Raw genomic sequence first — 18,041 nt, 5'->3', positions numbered from 1 at the left:
CCATAAGCCCGGCAGAGTGCCGGAGTTCACCCGGCCCCGAAGGGAAAGCTTGAGAGTGGATCAAAGAGGGCTTTGTGCAGAGGAACAGACCCACCAGCGTGCAAGTCACTATATGCTGGGTTTCTGTAAAATTTTAAAAATTTGCATAATCACTGAAGGAATGGTCGACACTGTATGACGACGGAGACTCAGCTCTGAATTTGCCACCGGTTGATTGGTGCGGAAAACAGAATTGATTTATGGATGTTGTCACATTCAGACTCTTCCGAAATATATCACATGTGTACGGATCGATGAGCAGACACTCGGAAGCTTGATTAGCATTTTCTCCGTTATTATTAGTTACACAGACACTTTCCACTATTGCACTTGAGCTAACAGGGAGCTCGTCGGGAGAGTTGAAGTCTGGTGGCAGAGTTTTCACAGATGCCAGTGACACAGAGTTCATCGGAGTTCATCACCAAGGAATTCTTCCACTGACGGTAACACTGAGCATATGCAGAGCAGTATTCTAACAATTTCCCATGCTTTTGAGTTTGCATGTATTGTAAAAACTGTAATTTAATCAATACTTACTAGATGGAAGTATTTCTGTATATATCAGTATATTTTAAGCCCACCTACCAGTTACTACCTCAAAAAAAGGCTATGTGATTATATTTCCTGCTGCAGCAACACTACTTGAACAGATGTATGAAATAAAACAGCACTTCTACTGCACAGTTTTCAGCACTGACACAATCTGTCAATTAATCAGACTAGAATCTAATTTTTATTTCGATCCACACACTCATAGATATTAGTCCCCTAAATGTGATCCATGAATGATCCATGAATGGGTCATTTGAATTCAGAATTTACATTTTGAGGCCATGTAGGATTGTTGCTATTTATTTTCCCCATCCTTTCACCAGGTTTCATGGAAATCTATTTGATAGTTTTTGCGTAATTCTGTTGACGAACAAACAAAACAAATCGTTCAATCCTCGGCGAAGGTTCCAGTTCCCATAATAACTTAATCATTCAAGTCATTTATATGGCAAAGTCGGCACTTTTTTAAATAGAGCATTCCAGTGGTTTGGCTAGCTGCACCCCTGTCATGCTACTGGCTGCTCTATGTCTCAATCAGGTCAATGATCAGAAGCAATCAACACTTACTTTGCACCAAAATTCTTGCCAATTGAAATAACAGTCAGTCAGGAATACTATTATCCGAGCATGTATTATATTGAATAATCACCAGGCTAAAGACCCAGTGTTTCCACCCATGCAGTCCAGAGAGGGTGTTAGCAGGTCTGTTCTGGGTTAATGATCTATAAAACAGTAGCACTGCATGTGTGACTCCTGTAAAAGCCATCGACTCACATCGTAAAACCTGGTCACAGCTTTGGCATACAGGTGCCCTTCATCTGCAGGCCTCAGCTGTGTTTGTGTATATGCTGCGGAACTGGGTTTAGAGTGCTGCTCCTGTGGATGTTGGTGTTTACTCCTCGGTGGAATCTAAATGGTCTCTTGCTTTTCAATAATTAAGGAAAGGGGATGTTTATTCCACTTATCACCCACGTGAAGATAGATGAACAAAGTGACTCATTCTTCCGTTTATCCACCGGGATAACATCCGCCCACCGAGTCATCGGCATCTTATGGACTGCGAGAATGCAATTTGTAATATTCTGCCCTGACCTCCCAATTTCTCTCAGCTCCTCTTGCCCATGCTTCCTATCTGGAGATAATGACTTCCATACGTTTTAATATCGAGCAAGGGGAAAGGGGGGGGATGCTCTGAATAGAGGAGGAGGAGGAAATCTGTAGATGAGCTTCTGGTAAGTGTCTCCATATGTCCAACGGCAAGCGCCTGCGAGGGGGAAGAGGTCTGGCCAGTTTGAGGGAAGAGGGGTGGGCCCAGGCTCGACTCCCTCTCCACAGTCTGATAATAGAGCACAGATAAGTAACAGACAGAGACCGGCTGGATCACCCAGCCGTACACTTACACCTCTTGGCCTCCAACGTCTGTTTGACTCAGAGTAATCCTATCCCTCACTTTCACCTCCAGCTCCATGGAAATTCTGAATAACTCGAAGAATGGGCTAGAGATACAGTAGCTTCCTGTTCGAGACATATGAACATGTTTCATTGCGTTCTGGATTTTGCTGGGGGAAGATTTTCCATGCTCAGCAGTTCTACCCCACTCCACTCAAGTGTGCAGTTAAATGGAGGACTATTCTGCTGAATGCCTCAGGAAGTTGCGGCTTTATTCTTCCAAACAATCCCTCTATGCAGCTTGCTTTAATTTGTAGTCCTTTCAGCCAGATAAAAAAAAAAAAAGTCTCCTCACCCTCTGCTCTGTACATCTTACCCACCTGGCAGGAGATGATCCATTTAGATAAAACAATTGGCACTGATGGCCTCATGGTTTACATCTAAGCACATTTAACGTATACCACAGATGACCTTGTCTCTGGCATGAAGCATCTGAGGAATGGTGGCCTTAACTTTGTGGGGACCTAGAAAACAGTGGAAAAGTGTGGAGATGAGGAAAATCACATCCATATGTCACAACTTGGACATGCAGGAAGACAGGCGAGAGACACAGTGCGTCTCACAGAGCATCTATACACAAACACAGGGGGATACTGGGGCACTGCTGACCTGTCCCATAACACAGGCAGTGGAAAAGGAACAATATGTGCTTACATCTGTGAATACCTCATACATAACACTACACCCCCCCCCCCCCCCCCCCCCCCCACCCCCCTCTTAGCTGCTGAAATGGAAACCTGCTCATTGACCCTGATGACCACCCTTCTCTGTCTTCCCTAATTATGTGTGTGTCTCTCTGTTTCCAGGGTCCTCCCGGCCCACATGGAAACCCTGGTCGTCCTGGCTCTCCAGGAGTGAAGGTACAGCATTGATGCATCAACAATGTTATCTCAAATTTTAAACAAGGAACATAACACCTGTACTGTGCAGCACATTAAGTGGATCCTATAAAAAGTTATTAAATTTGTAAGCCAAAGAGTAAAAGTAACTCATCTTGATCCTAAATCCCTTAACCAAACTTACAACTTATATTGAATCTACTGTTTCCTTTTAAATTGTTTGACTAACACTAGAACACATAAGTTAATCTAAGTCCTCAAAGAAGTCATCTCAGAAGTCATCTAGGACTAATCAAGTCCAATGGACCCCTCATGTTAGAGAAAGTGATAGAGATACAAAATTCCTGTATCAGCCCCTTTGTCTGGTTCTGTGCCAACATTTTAAAAGTCCTCTCTTGGCCCATTTCCCACCAAGTTTTGTGGAATTGCATTAAGTAGTTTTACGTAATCCAGCTGACAAACCAACCAACCACCCGACTGACCGACCGACCAACCCATCAACCAATCAAGCAACCGGCAAAACAAACAAACAGATAGGAGTAAAACATAAACTCTTTGGCAGAGGTAACAATCAATTCATATTTAGAGAAATCCTGACACCAACCCCTTTTATCAGGAACATGTGTACATCTGTTTCTTCATGCAATTATCTACCCAGCCCATCATGTGGTAGAGGTGCAAAGAATAAAATCATGCAGATTCAGGTCAGAAACGAGTTAACGTTCACATTAAACATCAGAATGTACGTGAATTATTGTTGGTGCCAGACAAGCTGGTTTGAGTATTTCTGAAACTCTAAACTCCAACAGTTTACTCAGAATGTTGAGAGACACAAAGATAGATCCAGTGTCGACGGAAATGCCTCCGCGGTGACAAAGGCTAGTGGAGAATGGACAGGCTGACAGGTTAATCAGATAACTGTGGCATAGAATGGACAGCATGTCAAAACCTGAGACAGACGAGCTACTCCTCCAGAAGACCACATCAGGTTCCAGTCTTGTCAGCAAACAACAGAAATCTGAGGCTGTGGTGGAACCACAGAGACTGGACAGTTCAAGCTGGGAAAAAGAAACGTAGCCTTGTCTAATGAATCATTATTTCTGTCGAGAAGCACAGATGGTAGCATCAGAGTTTGGTTTCAACAGCATCACCCCATGGGCCCATGTGTCAGCAGTCCAGGCTAGTGGTGGTGGTGGTGGTGTGGGAATTTTTTCTCTTGGCACCCTTAATCAATGAATCATCATTTGAATGCTGCAGCCTATCTGGGTACTGTTGCTGACCAAGAGCATCCCTTTATGGACACAATTTACCATGCGCTAATGGCAACTCTCAGCAGGATAATGCGCCGTGACACACAGCAAAAAATCCCCTCAGAGTGGTTTTATGAGCCTGGCGATGAGTTCATTGTGCTTCAATGGTCTCCACGGTCACCAGGTTTGAAAACAATAGAACACTTTTGGGATGTGGTAGAACAGGAGACTCGCAGCGTGACTGTGCAGCCGACAAATCTGTCGACAATGTGCAATGAGAATCTCGAGGGGATGTCTTCTACATCCTGTGGAATCTATGCCCCAATGAGTGGAGGCAGTTTTGAGAGTAAAGGGAGCCCCTATAAGTGCAGTGTTCCTAATAAAGTGCTTGTTGAGTGTATATCTTATGTATCAGTAGTTTTTACGAAATCCTGCTGACAAACCAACCACACGACTGACTGACCAACTACCTTTATCTTTACCCCCAATGTAATTCAGTCACTGAGTATCGAGTATCTTCATCACAATGAACAATGAACTGTGCTCTTAAACAATTCCATCACTTCCTATACTAAGAGGAAATACGTAATACATTGACATAGATGTAACATTTCTTTAACAAGGCTATTCAAACAATAATGCAGAATTGGAAGAGTGACAATCTTTTGTGGTTTCTCTCGCTCCTCCAGCGATTGTTTGTGATTTTCTGTATCGTAGTTTGCACATTTTCACCCTCTCACGAAGCCATTTGTGTCCATTTAGCAGAAAACAGCAGTTTTATGTCCGTGTGACTAATTTGCAAGTACTTGACATCAGTCTGCGTTCCAGCTGGTTTGAACTGTCAACACAGAGGGTTGGTCAGCTCCATAATATGTCAGCCTGACATCACAAAGGAGGCTGCATGTTCGACTTTGCTAGAATCAAACAGAAGATTGCTGGTATTTCATGCCTGTACCCAATTCTATCAGATGCATGGAAATTTAGCATTTTCCACAGCCTTCAAGCTTCAAAAAAATATAATTGATACCATGCTTTGGCCTGGTTTAACCAGAGAAGAAAACCAAAGCTCTTATATCATACATGTGTCGGCTGAAGCATAACCAAACCTGGCCTGGCTCAGTTTGACTCGTTTACGCACAAACCCCACACAGCAGACAGTCTGGTCTGACTCAGTTCTCTGCCTTAAGAAAACGAACCAGCTGCATGAAAACAGTCTCTGTGTTCGCTGAATTCTGATTTAATGGAGATAAATTGAGACAAGAAACTTATCAATCACTTCTTACTGTAAGTAGCCTAACATTAGTCATGAAAATAAAATGAATGAGGCCATGGAATATGTGTATAATCTGTGGAAGGTAGAAGTGCTTTCAGAGAAAAATACCTAATTTAGCTCCACTTTGAGATTAAAGTCTAGTTAAGGTGAAAACCTTTAGAAACAAAGTGTTCATGTATGTATGCTGCTCTTGGCTGGAGACTGTAGAGAAAATCAGTCTGGAGAAAGTTCCCACAGACCGATCCCTGCCAAGTTGTGGTTGATGCTAACATGCAGGTTTAAATGAGCCAAAATACTGCTGATGGGACATTTTGTCTCAGTCAAGTCAAATCCTCTAGTGTGTTGTACAGTTTTTTATGCATGTACAAGTTCTGCAAAGTTAAAAAGCCCAAAGTCAGAAGGAAAGGGACATTCCTCATCTCCACAATAAACACAGAAGCTCCTTAAATGACCATAATGCCTTATATTTGTATAATGCACAGAAAGTCTGACGCACCCGCTAACAAAGCCAGGTGAAGGGAGGGCGGAGGCCGACATTTCCTATACACGCTGGAAACAGTTGACCAATCACAACGGAGTGGGCCAGCTGGCCAATCACAGCAGACTGGGGCATTAAAGAGACAGCAGCTAAAACCAAGTGTTTCAGACAGAGGCTGAAAAGAGGAGCTGCAGCGATGGACAGTGAGGAAAGTGACGAGTTTATCTGAACATTAGAGCGTGTGAACCTTTTCAAGTAATAACCCACATTACAATTATGAATCTGAGTATGAGCAGAATATGTCTCCTTTAAAACAGTGTGCGTCTTTCCCACCTAAGACTGACCTGCTAATGTGCTGTTGCCGTTTTGCGAAAGAGGTTTGGGAATACAACTGGAAGATTTTACCAAAGACAGTCACAGTGCAGGATTCATTTCCACACGCAAAGTAGTTTAATAAATTAAATCAGAGCATTTCAAATCGACTGATTCCGGCTGTTTTTGCATATCAAAAACAGCGCTTAAAAATTCTCGTCTAGTCCTACTTATGACATGAGAGACTAAACATGAGAGAGACATTACCAGGCAGCTCTTCTATGAGTGAACATCAAATGCTGACCCTGAATTCAATAACAAGACTCCCACTGCCCGAAAAGGCAGAAGAATGTTCGGGTCCACTCCCACCCCAATCACTTCTCGCTGCATTGGTGTAAACCGAGTAACAGGAGGGCATAAATGGAGCGCACGTTTGTGTAAATACAAACCCGCCGCACTCAACCGAGAAGTAGGTTGAAGTCATAACTCTTTGATAGTGTAAATGCAAACTGCAGGCTCCTCTGGAAGGGGCTGCGGCAATGCAGAAAATATGCAGAGAACGCTGGCGCGGACAAGGAAATATCTTGTTTCTATTTGTGTCTCTGTAAAAAAAAAGGAAAATGTTCTCTGTTCTTATGTTGCAGGGACAAAAGGGAGATCACGGACTGTCTCCTGGTCAAGCCCCAAAAGGAGAAAAGGTACGCATCTTATCACCTTTCTTTTTTAAAAACAAAGACTTTTCTATTTGACACAATCATGTAAAATATGTTGGTGCATTGAAATGTGACCTAATTTGTCATTTCAGGGAGAGTATGGTGTCATGGGTCCCCCTGGAACGCCTGGCCAAGATGGACGAAAGGTAGGCCTCACACGTTCTGAAACAAGTTTGTGTGTTTTTGCAAATCCTAAAAAGAAAGTAGCGGACTGGCTCTGTCCCAAATGGGTCAAAGTTTATATTCTGTGTTTTTGTGTCCGTTCTGCTTTTGTCCTTTAAAAAATGTTGTCACACATAAATCAGAGAGGAAATGACGGAGTGAAGTTGTGCATATGGAGGATCGGTAAATCAATCGTACACCCCTGGCCCTCTGAGCTGCCTTTATGGACGGCAGTCTGTGAAATTGCAATGTTTAGAGGATCCAGCCAAACATGGATGTTTGAGCTCTTGTTTGGAAAGCGGCCGAACATAACGCAGGCATCAAGGCGCGCACCTGTGTTCCGACTCCCACGTGGGCTGAAATACTAAAGGTTTGAATAGCTGGGATGTTACATCACCAGTAACGCAGGCCCTCCACAGTGAAAGTGAGGAAAGCAGAAGTTTACTGGGTGAAGCTCGTGTTGTAAATTCTCCCTCCGACTGAATGTTATGTCATTCCCTCTCCGGAGAGAGCAGCGCTCCCAAAAAAGTAGGACAGGGTACGAATGTGGGTTAGACCTGTGATTGCGGGTCCCGCTCAGGATTGGTCGTCTGCATTATTTGACTTCTTCGCATGCCGCTGTGCCGGGATCCTGACAGAGGGAGTGATGGTTAGCAGTGTGTTTCCTCCGTGGCCTTGTGCATTTTATCCTTGGCCTTTCCCAAAGTCTGCTCTCCTGCTCTCACTAATTACACATCTCAAGTGGACCGCAGCCACAACTCCGTATAGTAGGCAAAGAGCATAGTACTCTGGAGCGGACTGGGTTTGTTTGATTTCTTTTTTACTGATTTATGGAGATAGTGTGAAAAAAAGCCTATATTTGCAAAACATTCTGTTCAATCTTTGTTTGTCTTTGCACATTTTCTTGATGCATATTTTCTTTGACCGTTCCTTTTGACCTAATGAACAACTTAAATGTAGAATTAAATAAATTGAATTACAACCCACACCATAAGGATTGGCTGAAACCATTAAAACATACTTCAAGGAGTTTTTAACAGCAAAGGAGACAATCAGGGAGAATTGTAAATATCTGTGGTTGGGTCGGACCACCAGCGAGTTCAGATGATTTACAGCAGGATTCGAGTATGAACGGTACTAAAACAAAATTATAATGTTGTCAAATTACAGCAACGAGAAGATGACATGACCTCATCGCTTTGCATCATACAAACAGCTGTATGTCCTTTTCTCAAAATGAATGCACATGCTGGTCGGAGGTTGTTATTTTACGACAGGAGACAGAGGTTAGTTTCCTCTCCACTTCAACTCTTACACAAACTCTGTGATCTTATTTTTATATCTCACCTTATTCTTCAGAACAAACTGCACCTGCCGCCATTTTGCAGGTGATGCATTCAAGGGACCTCTGTAAGCTATGTAAACTAGCCCCAGCTTCAGGTGATGCATTCAATGAACCTCTGTAACTGTGTATACTAGAGAAAATAACCTGGGTGACACCAACAATGCATCAGTCTGTCCCTCGATACCTTTTGAACTTCCTTACCTTGTCTCTGGCACTCAGCCCAGGCCCATTGATTCCTTACTGAAGGTGTGAATTATTATACACCAGCAGGATGGCTGCAGCATTGACTCAAAATGAACCACAACACCCATGTGCATTGTGTAACTCATGTACACATGTTGCTATCAAATGTCATCCTGCACGTGTGTGCTAATGCTACGCTATACAGTAAGTGTCGTCACTTTTCGGAGAGATTTCTAGGAAAGTAAAACTTCACACTCTAACAGGATAATGTAAACAATCCTTCGCCTTCTGCTACCGAGGGATATCGGAGTCTGACCTGACGACCCAGTGTCAGTGATGAATAACGGCCGGTTTGGCCCATTACTCATGTGGAGTATCATGGGGTTCGGAATAATGTGGATAGTTTTGGGGCAACAATGGAGCTGTGTGACACAGATAAATATCCTTTATCAGGTTTTGTCTCTGCAGGCTGGACTTGTTTGTAGGACACCGACAGAAAATGTACCTCTGACCACGGTTCAGTTAGAGTTTCACTCTGCTGTGAAAAAAGTTGAGGATCTAACCATTGGCTGCAATATGCGTGCAGTTATGGTCTAGTATAATGTTTGTTAGCTGTCTGTAGTATGGGTTGATTCCAACAAATTGCAGGCCTCATAAAACCTTCCATAACAACCCGTCACTCGAGAGGGCGACAACAATTTCAATGCCAAAAACTTAACAAACTCAGCATTTCACCCACATTTATTTTGTTAGCATGGCTGAAACATTGGAAACAGCAGTGAAACCACTAAAGACTGCACTGAAACCCAAGTACATGATATTAATTGAGGATTATCATGGAGAGGAAACCACCCTATTCATTCAGAGGCAGGAAATCTCGAAGATTTAAATGAGGACAGTGTTTCTCAGAGAATCAGATCGTATCTGTGGTGCAGAGAGAACTGGTGTTACGCCAAGTTCTGTTTGCCTGCAAGTGTTGGCAGACTGACCCAAGATCTGGTTATGGGTCGTTTTCCTGACTCAGTGGAATCGGGTGGCCATGCAACAGATTGTTTTCAAACTCATGTTATTTTCTTTCATCGTCTACGGCGCAAATATGAAACATCAGCCTCGTAAAGTCTAGTCAGGAAGACCATTTGTTTTATGGTGTTAACATTGTCTCTTCCTCCTCTAGCGTCTCTTCTGTCAGTGATGCAGATACAGTCGACCTTAACTCTGAGAGCACAAACTGACATTAGACCACAAGAGTTGTCCTGGAGAGTTGAGGCTGACAGAAACACTCAGTGACTCGTAGTTATTAGCCGATCCCATTCACAACTGTTAATGTCTGAGTGCATCAAGAAGATTCAAGTCACCACTTTGAAGTCTTTTGTGTAAACTAACTTGAACTAACCCCCAAGAGGTCCACAAAACCTGGTGGAATGACGTTACAGCTCGTTAGACTTTGGATCAGGGGATGGATCCAGGATGTTTTTTTCACTTTCCTTAACACTGTGAAAAAGGGTGTTGTGCAACTTTTTTGCAGATTTCTCAGAGAATTAGGTGTAAATCTTGATATAAAAAACATATTAAGGGGTTTGGCATCGATCATTTTGGATCCGCAATTTTGTGCAGAAATTTTGTGCCAAATAAAGATCTGGATTTAAATGTGGTTTCATTGGGGTTTAGCCATTTTTCAGCCACTGTATGGTAACAAATAAAGCAACTAAAACAACTACAAACCTGTAACTACCACCAATGTGTAGCTGAGAAACTCTTAGGCTGTGACTGATTCGTATCCTGTCTATTTGCTGGATCTGTTCTCACGACCTTTGGCAGGTTCAAGTCATCATCTGATCCAATAAGTCAGGAACTTAGTGTTGTGACTCAAGATGGGCTATTCGTGATGTGAAGTCAACTTTATTTTGAAGCGCTTCAGGCATGTGGATGGAGGGGTTAGCTACATGGAGATAGGAAATAAGACTTGACGAGCAGATTAATATAATTCTTTCCATTGTGGGACAGACTTGAATGGATCAGGCTACCGCCGGTTAACTTGACGAGCAGATATTGATATATTAATTATATTGTTTCCATCAATAATTCAACAAACCTCCAAAGCCGTGCAGCTCCTCAATGAAGCAACAATACAAAACATCACGTTCAAGATCTTTTTTTGGTTTTTATGAGAAGTGCAAATATTGTTTCCGTTCATTATAAAACTGTGGCAGGACAAATTAGACTGTGGCAGGAGGCTACAGTCGAGGTAATTAATGCGAAACACTGGAGGAAGTTAATTAATGTGGAGTTAAAATAGACTTTAATTTCCTTGTGGATTACCGACCGTTTTCTTTTTGGATGAAACGAGAATGAGAAAGCGAGCCACTGCTGAATTACCTGACATTGTGTTGCAACGGCCTCAGCTCCACAAAACAAAGTCATAAAAAGTTGTGGGAAAAAAAAAATACATATCCTCAGACGGGCCAACTTTTAAATTACAATCGACACACTACGCCTTTTGTATCCTGCTGTCAGAAATACACTGCGGTGAAGACAGAGGGAGAAAATCTGCGACGCAGTAAAGGTCAGCGTAAGGTTCAGATTCGGATGTCAGAAAAATCTGAATTAGGAAAATGAGAAGTCCTTTGTAAGCAACCTTTATTTCTCAGCGACACACACACATCATTCGGGGAAACAATAGTGCAATAATGTCTTGGCGGGATCTCCAACGATCTGTTATGTAATTGGTCTGCGCCGACTTTGAAAAACCATCTGGAGTGTTCAAGGTTCCTCCATTCAGCGAAGTACAGTGGGGAGGACTCCAGCGTGCAGAAAGGAAGACCTCTTCTCGCCATGTGAGTCATGGAGCGTGGAGTCATGGGAAAAAGCTGATATTCCTCCTGCTGTAATTGTGGATGTTTGCTGGGTGTGGACACACGTCCTGGCCGAGGCTGCGGTGATCGCAACAGACCCTCGTTTCCCGTTTGTCCTGTGACGATTAGCTCAGGTAGGATTCTGTGTTAACCTTGATGACACCGAACTGCTGACAGCCATACGAATGAATAAAATGCGGTTTGCATCCAGCTCATAAAAGCGAGGCAGTCAGCTTGGCTCGGCAGAAACCCACCAGACACCTCATTGCTTGCAGCTGTGTTCAGCTGTGCCTAACTCTTGTCGTTTTCCTTTTTTTTTATCATACTCTGGGCCTGTGAGCCAAAAAGTCCTTACAGCGCACTTTTGTATTCAAATTACACAGAAATTCCATCATCTGGAACAGTTGATGCTGGAGGTTTGTTCTCTTGTCTGCTTTGGTCCAAGCAGCCGGTACGAGCTGTGACCTGCGCCGCAGCTTTATGGACCCTCTTCCTCGGAGTTTGCAGCTGGTCCGCTGCCAGAGAAAGCCTCGGTCACTGTGGGAAATGTGTAAAGATGTAATGGGGAGGTTGCCGGGGAGTCAGTCAGCAGTGCTGCTCTGTAAACTAAGAAGAGATCCATGTGTGTGTGTGTGTGTGTGTGTACGTAAAGCAGAAACACTGGAGAGTATTACCAGCGCTGGACCTGTGGGCCTTTTACGCAGCCAACTCTGATCATGGCACAGTGGACTCAGGCTCAGCTTTTTATGAGCTGTGTGGCCCTCAAGATTTTTCCTTCCTGCTCCTCAGCTGTTCTCATTCTCATACCTTTATTTGCTGAGTCTGATTTGTCCAAGAAATATGTGTCAGACTTCATCACTTTGTGCGTTATAATAAAAAGTACAAAACTCACGGAAAGAACAACATATTTTTTGGTCTGTTACTCATTCTGTCGGGGGGGGGACACCACGGCTGCCGCACTTTGCCTTTTGGCCACCGAGCCGATCTGGTGTGAGTTACTCCAATTAAAATACTTTGCTCCTCATAGAGCGGGAGAACAAATGTAGAATGTGATCCTCCGCCATCTCGTTATCACACAGCGGATTGACAGAGCTGTGAAGGCTGCTTGAGCTCGTATACACACTTCAGGGACGGTTTCTTCTCCCCTTCCCTTCACTGTACTCAGCTGCTTGAGCCTCGCTCGAAGGTCCAGAACATTCTTATGTCCTGTCGTGGCTCCTGCAGGAGACTCATCTACTCCCAGGAACAGCCCGTCAGACAGGTCTAAGTAGAAGCACATTGCTGCATCACTGCAGATAAACAGACAAATAATCAGGAGTTCGACAGAATTACAGTATTACAGCATTTGATAGAATTGTGGAGGCCAGTGGAACCGCATCTGGTTTCACTCTTTGTCCAAAAGCCGCAGGAGGTGTGGGAGCAAAATTTGAATGTGGAATCTAAAGAAACAGTCGCCTCTCAGAGTGTGTTTCTTTCTTTTTTTTTTATTGGACTCAGAACCAAACGTCAAAATCAACTGTAGCTTCCTGCTGAGGATTCACAGAGCAGCTCTCCCATCATGACATCATCACCTCGGTTGATAGGTCTGCAGCTGCGGATCTATTGAAACGTTCCAACGGGATGTTGTTAATGTACTTTCGGGATTTAGGATGATAACGCTGGAACGCTATCTGCTTCTTAAACAACATGGCATGTTAGCCTGACAGCGTGATCTCACTTTACCGCGTCAGACGTGTCAGTCCCACTCTGCCTCAGTGTCTCAACCCCCCCCCGACCCGCCGGTTGGGTCCGTGGATCCCTACTGAAGTTATGCAGCCACGAAAACTCATTTCAAATTCTAATCAAGTGTCCAAAGTTTCCAAAGACAACAGCCATGTCGAGCTCCATTACTGATAAATAATTCACAGGATCATACACGTCCGCTATATAATATTCTCATATAAAGTACATGGTGTCCTAGGTTTGAATATTTTATTGGTTGTAGGCACCAGGAAGCTAAAGTAAAATGTTGAGAGATGCAGACCCAGACTTTTCTGTACATTGTACATGATACTCTAACATCAGCAGCCTAACAATCCTCCTGTCTGTGTATAATTTATAGAATATATGTAAAGATGGGCAACGCGTCTCCACTTCTGTAAACTATCCAGAAATTAAGCCAAAATATCTTGGGTATAACGTCACCATTTTGTGCCTTTGAAGCCAGAATCTACGCAGCAGCGATCGGGATGGAGTCACGGTATCGGGGTCCTGTTGATGCTTGACCAATCACGAGTCCGTCTCTGCAGTCAATCATGACAGTTCATCTCGTATTTATAGCGTTAAATAACTTAAAAATAAAACAAAAAAGTGACAGGAACCATTTATAAGAAATTTACCCAACATGTACTAGGACTTTTTAGTTTGGTTCATGTCCCATCCATTACCATGGAGGTGGGTGTGTTTATACTGCATCCAGCCAGCAGGGGGCGATGGAGAAGCTTTGGTTCACTTTTGGGGAGCAGTATGGTTTATTCTTTCATTTAAGAGTTTCTATTAGCATGTGTGGAATCACACTGCATTCTAAATTACGTTTCAGAGATTGTATCCTTTAGTAACCTGTTAATCATACAAAAAAAATATTGCTCCTGGTTTATTTGTCACGTGTAAAATAATCTAATCGTAGAAAACTGAATAAGAGGCTGATGTTAGCATTGAAATCAGTTTAGTCGTCATATTCTTTGATCTATTTACTCATCTTTATAACCATCAGGCCTGTATGAACTCAGGGGCCCAACTACCAAACGTGTCACAGGACGTTTACAGACGGAGATTTGAAGCCTCGTGCACACTCTGGACTGCAGAGCTTGAAAAAGCTCTGTATGGGTCCTGGGTGGTGACCAAGTTGCCAAGTGGCTGTGATGACTCACACTTTAGAGATGACTTCACATGAGTCTATCTGCGGTGGATCTTCATTGTGAAAAGATGAATTCATCTCGCAGACGCGCTCATTTGAACCCACAGGGCATGAAGGTGATGATTAGTTACCCTCTTTAGTTTCACTTATTGTCTAATTGGTTTATTGGTTTAATTAATGCAAGATTATTCTGAATAATTCTGAATAGCTTTGTTCCTGAAGTGGTGGAGGAACTCGTAGCGTTGCAGCTTTGATGCAACAATAACTAAAAACTGCAATGAGCTTGTTTCGAAAATCGTAAAGAAGCATTTTAAATAAAATTAAAAAAGTAAACCTGCCAGTTGTTAGATTCACAGCTATTACGTTTCTGTGGATTTAAACTAAACCGTCCTGGTAATTTGAAGTTATTGTATTGAATTGTTTATGGAAACAAAATCAGGTCCACGCCCGCATGATTTCAGTCCCAGTGGTGTTAACTGAGATGCTCTCGAGTACCAATTTGATAAACTTTGACCAACACTGACGTGATCTCTTTTTCCAAAGTATTTTTTTTAACACTGTACTACATTGCCTTATTGTTGGATGAGCTACAGTCTAACCTCATGTTTCTCTATCAACAGGGACACAAAGGTCCTCATGGTCCGTCCAGTCTCCCGGGTGAACCCGTGAGTAGGCGACTTTTTATTCATCACTTCATTTTGCTGTAGATCTGACTTTTTCTCTCATTATTGATCATAAATATGTAGAATTTCTTTCTCCATACTCTTACTCTTCTCACAGTCTATAAAGCTATGTCACTCCTCTTTGGGCCACTCAGTAATGAAAGCAAACTGTAAATAAATTTGAATGATGTGTCTCAACTTGGATCCTGGATACGGGGGCAGCCATCTTGTGCTGGGGACGTCATTTGGAGCCATGAAGTCCCGTTTGAACAATCGCGAGTCAGACTCAGCTGTCAATCATGACTTTCACCCCGTTTTTATGTCATGTGACGATTTAAAACCAAACTTAGAGGAAAAATAACCATTCAACAAACATCAGTGTGATACCTAAAACGACAGAAACCACCTTTGAGAAAAACATCTGCTAACATGGAGGAGAGGGGATTAGCGCCTATACTGCAGCCAGCCACCAGGGGGAAAACTAGAAGTACTACCTTAACTTTTGGAGATTTTTCATGTGGGCCATCCTCAATGATATTAAACACCTCAGTAATTGCACTTTTCCAAAGAGTAGCGCCCCCTAAAGGCAATAAGTGTAACAGGAAAATTGCTAGAAGGCAATTTCAAGTGTTTGAGTTGAGTGTGAATTTTAAAATAAGGATTAAAAACAGTCATGAGGATTTCCTTAAAAGCAAACATCAATAAAACAACTGTAAAACAATTTCTTTGGACCCTCCCCCACTTCTTTTAAGTCCCACCACACTGTCTGAATCCAGTGCACATGTTGTTTATGTGTGTGATGGCTGCAGTGTGTGTTAGTGTGTGTGTGTGTGTGTGTGTGTGTCAGCTGCAGGTCAACGTATGTTTATTCATTGAACAGAGGAGATAAGAGTCTGCAGAGACGGTTCCCATAAGACTCCGGCACGTCTTTCCATTTATAGTTACACAAGAGTAGAAGAGGAGGAAATGGGAGAGAATCTATTAACACAGAGACATTGGGACATTAACAAAAAAAAGATGGGTGATGGGAGAGAAAAAGACACGTTAGTCGTCTTTGGCGGGAAAATAGAGAGAGATTTTTTGGCAGCAGTTCAAGTGGGCTACAAAGTTTGGACACTCCGGCTCATTCCTTCTCCTCCTCTCCCTCCTCCCTGATTCAAATCTTGTGTATATCTGTCTCTGAAAAGAATGTGCTGTGTCACAATGCAGGAAGAGCAGAAAACTTTTCCCGTCTCCTCTAAAAGAGATGATCCAGTCTTTTTTCTTTTGGAGACAGTGGCACATGGTTTAATGTGCAGACCTGGCGACCACACTCCTCCTCGTTCCTAAGCAAGTCAGAGTATTTACATTAAACCGAACTGTTTACACAGGCTAGTGGTTTTCTATCCTGCCCTTTACTGCCGCTTGCTAAGTTTATTAACGTGTTACTGCCACCAACTGTTGATCAGTGGAATAGTGGAATTGACTGCAATATGTAGTAATATTCTGTATAATAAGTGTAAATAGGCTGGACACACATCTAGAAATATAAAGCAAATCAGGCAAATGTCACCTTTAAAATATTTACATGTATTGAGATCAAATGTACACGGATGTTTTCTGCAAACTACATATTAAACACAATATCTGTTCTCTGAAATAGTTGAAAGGAATATTTGTTACCGTATAGTATCTGAGTAAAGAGCACCTTATTTTCATTTTCCAGATCTGCACCAAATTTCATCTGTTCATAGATATTAGCACTCTACACCTGCTTTTTTAAAATAAAGATTATTACATTATTGTTATATATATTACATAGATTATTATTTTCAAAAATGAAAATAGAAAACGCCATACCTCACAAAAATAAAAAATAAAAACAAACATCAACAGAACCAGAACTTTAGGACCTATCGGACTGCATCAGATTTCACAGGTGTACCTAATAAAAAGGACGTTAAGCACTAGGATTCTAAAACACACATTTTCCGTTGTTTCCATACACCTGAAAATGCAGAAACTGTTGCCAGTGGTTGCCTTTAAATATATTCTATAATTTCTTGCATGTCTTGAACTAACTAATCCTGTTCTCTCTCCATACGTGTAGAATTAAACCGTCCTCCCGGTTGGATGCTGCATTTGGCTGCGTCCTCTCACCACGAGGAAGAAATGACTCACGAGTTGCTCGGTGCTTTTGATGAGGATAAACATATTGAGGACTGTGCTCACAGCAGTCGTCCTAACAGCCTGTGGCTCGACCACATTGTAATAGCACCTACTGCAGGATTAATTGAACGGCTCGAGTGGCAACGGCTGCAGTGGCGTCTCTCTCCTTAAGCTGCACTGACTCGACTAAACAAAAGCTCTTTGTAGAAAGGACGAGAGATGTAGATTCTCCCATAGCTGCGTGTTGTTTATGACTTTACGGATTCATACTGTCTCCCTTCGTTTCCTATCATTTCCAATCAGCCAGGCTCCATGTGCGGATAAAAGAAGTATATTTCCTGAAGAACACTTACTTCCTTCCCTCCGTCCTTCAGTCTTTCCTTCCTTCCTTCTCCGTGTCTCAGTCTCTCGCCCCCCCTCTGGTGCTGATTTCGGTTCCATCTTTCTCTCCACAGGGTGAACGGGGAGATGATGGAAGCCCGGGGGCCAAAGGCTATCCTGGCAGGCAGGTGCAGTAAATCTAGTGTTGCGGTGCTGGTCGTATAGAGCCACGTAGACATGCACACACGCACACACTCTCTCACACACACACACACACACACACACACACACACACACACACACACACACACACACACACACACACACACACACACAAGAGAGAGAGACATACAAACACAGAAACACAGAAAACAGGTTATAACAATAAATGGAGGTTGGTAATATCCTTAATTCAGAATTCAGGTTTTTTGAAACTACACGGGTGATTGTGACCTTTCAATAAATCAAATTTCATCTAGGAAATTTTTGTTTACTGTCAGATTGATGAATGAAATGGGAATTATAGGGGAAACACTGAGTCCTTTTGTGTCGTGTCTGTGGCCGGAA

General features: G+C 42.7%; 1 protein-coding gene across 2 annotated transcripts in view; it reads left to right on the top strand.

The window, feature by feature from the left end:
• Window positions 1-18,041, top strand: part of col27a1b (collagen, type XXVII, alpha 1b) — a 62,878-nt gene that overhangs the window by 12,523 nt on the left and 32,314 nt on the right. For both annotated transcript variants that reach the window (XR_004615005.1, XM_034596170.1), the window contains exons 5-9: window positions 2,847-2,900; window positions 6,837-6,890; window positions 6,998-7,051; window positions 14,964-15,008; window positions 17,609-17,662. Coding sequence is in view for 1 of the 2 variants with exons in the window: in XM_034596170.1 (XP_034452061.1) it covers window positions 2,847-2,900; window positions 6,837-6,890; window positions 6,998-7,051; window positions 14,964-15,008; window positions 17,609-17,662 (261 nt within the window). In the remaining variant the exon portion in view is untranslated. The remainder of the gene's footprint in view (window positions 1-2,846; window positions 2,901-6,836; window positions 6,891-6,997; window positions 7,052-14,963; window positions 15,009-17,608; window positions 17,663-18,041) is intronic.

The sequence above is a fragment of the Hippoglossus hippoglossus genome, chromosome 9, assembly GCF_009819705.1.
Source record: "Hippoglossus hippoglossus isolate fHipHip1 chromosome 9, fHipHip1.pri, whole genome shotgun sequence".
NCBI classification, from domain to species: Eukaryota; Metazoa; Chordata; class Actinopteri; order Pleuronectiformes; family Pleuronectidae; genus Hippoglossus; species Hippoglossus hippoglossus.
The sequence above is the reverse complement of the archived record's forward strand: the minus strand, read 5'-3'. Positions and strand labels throughout refer to the sequence as shown.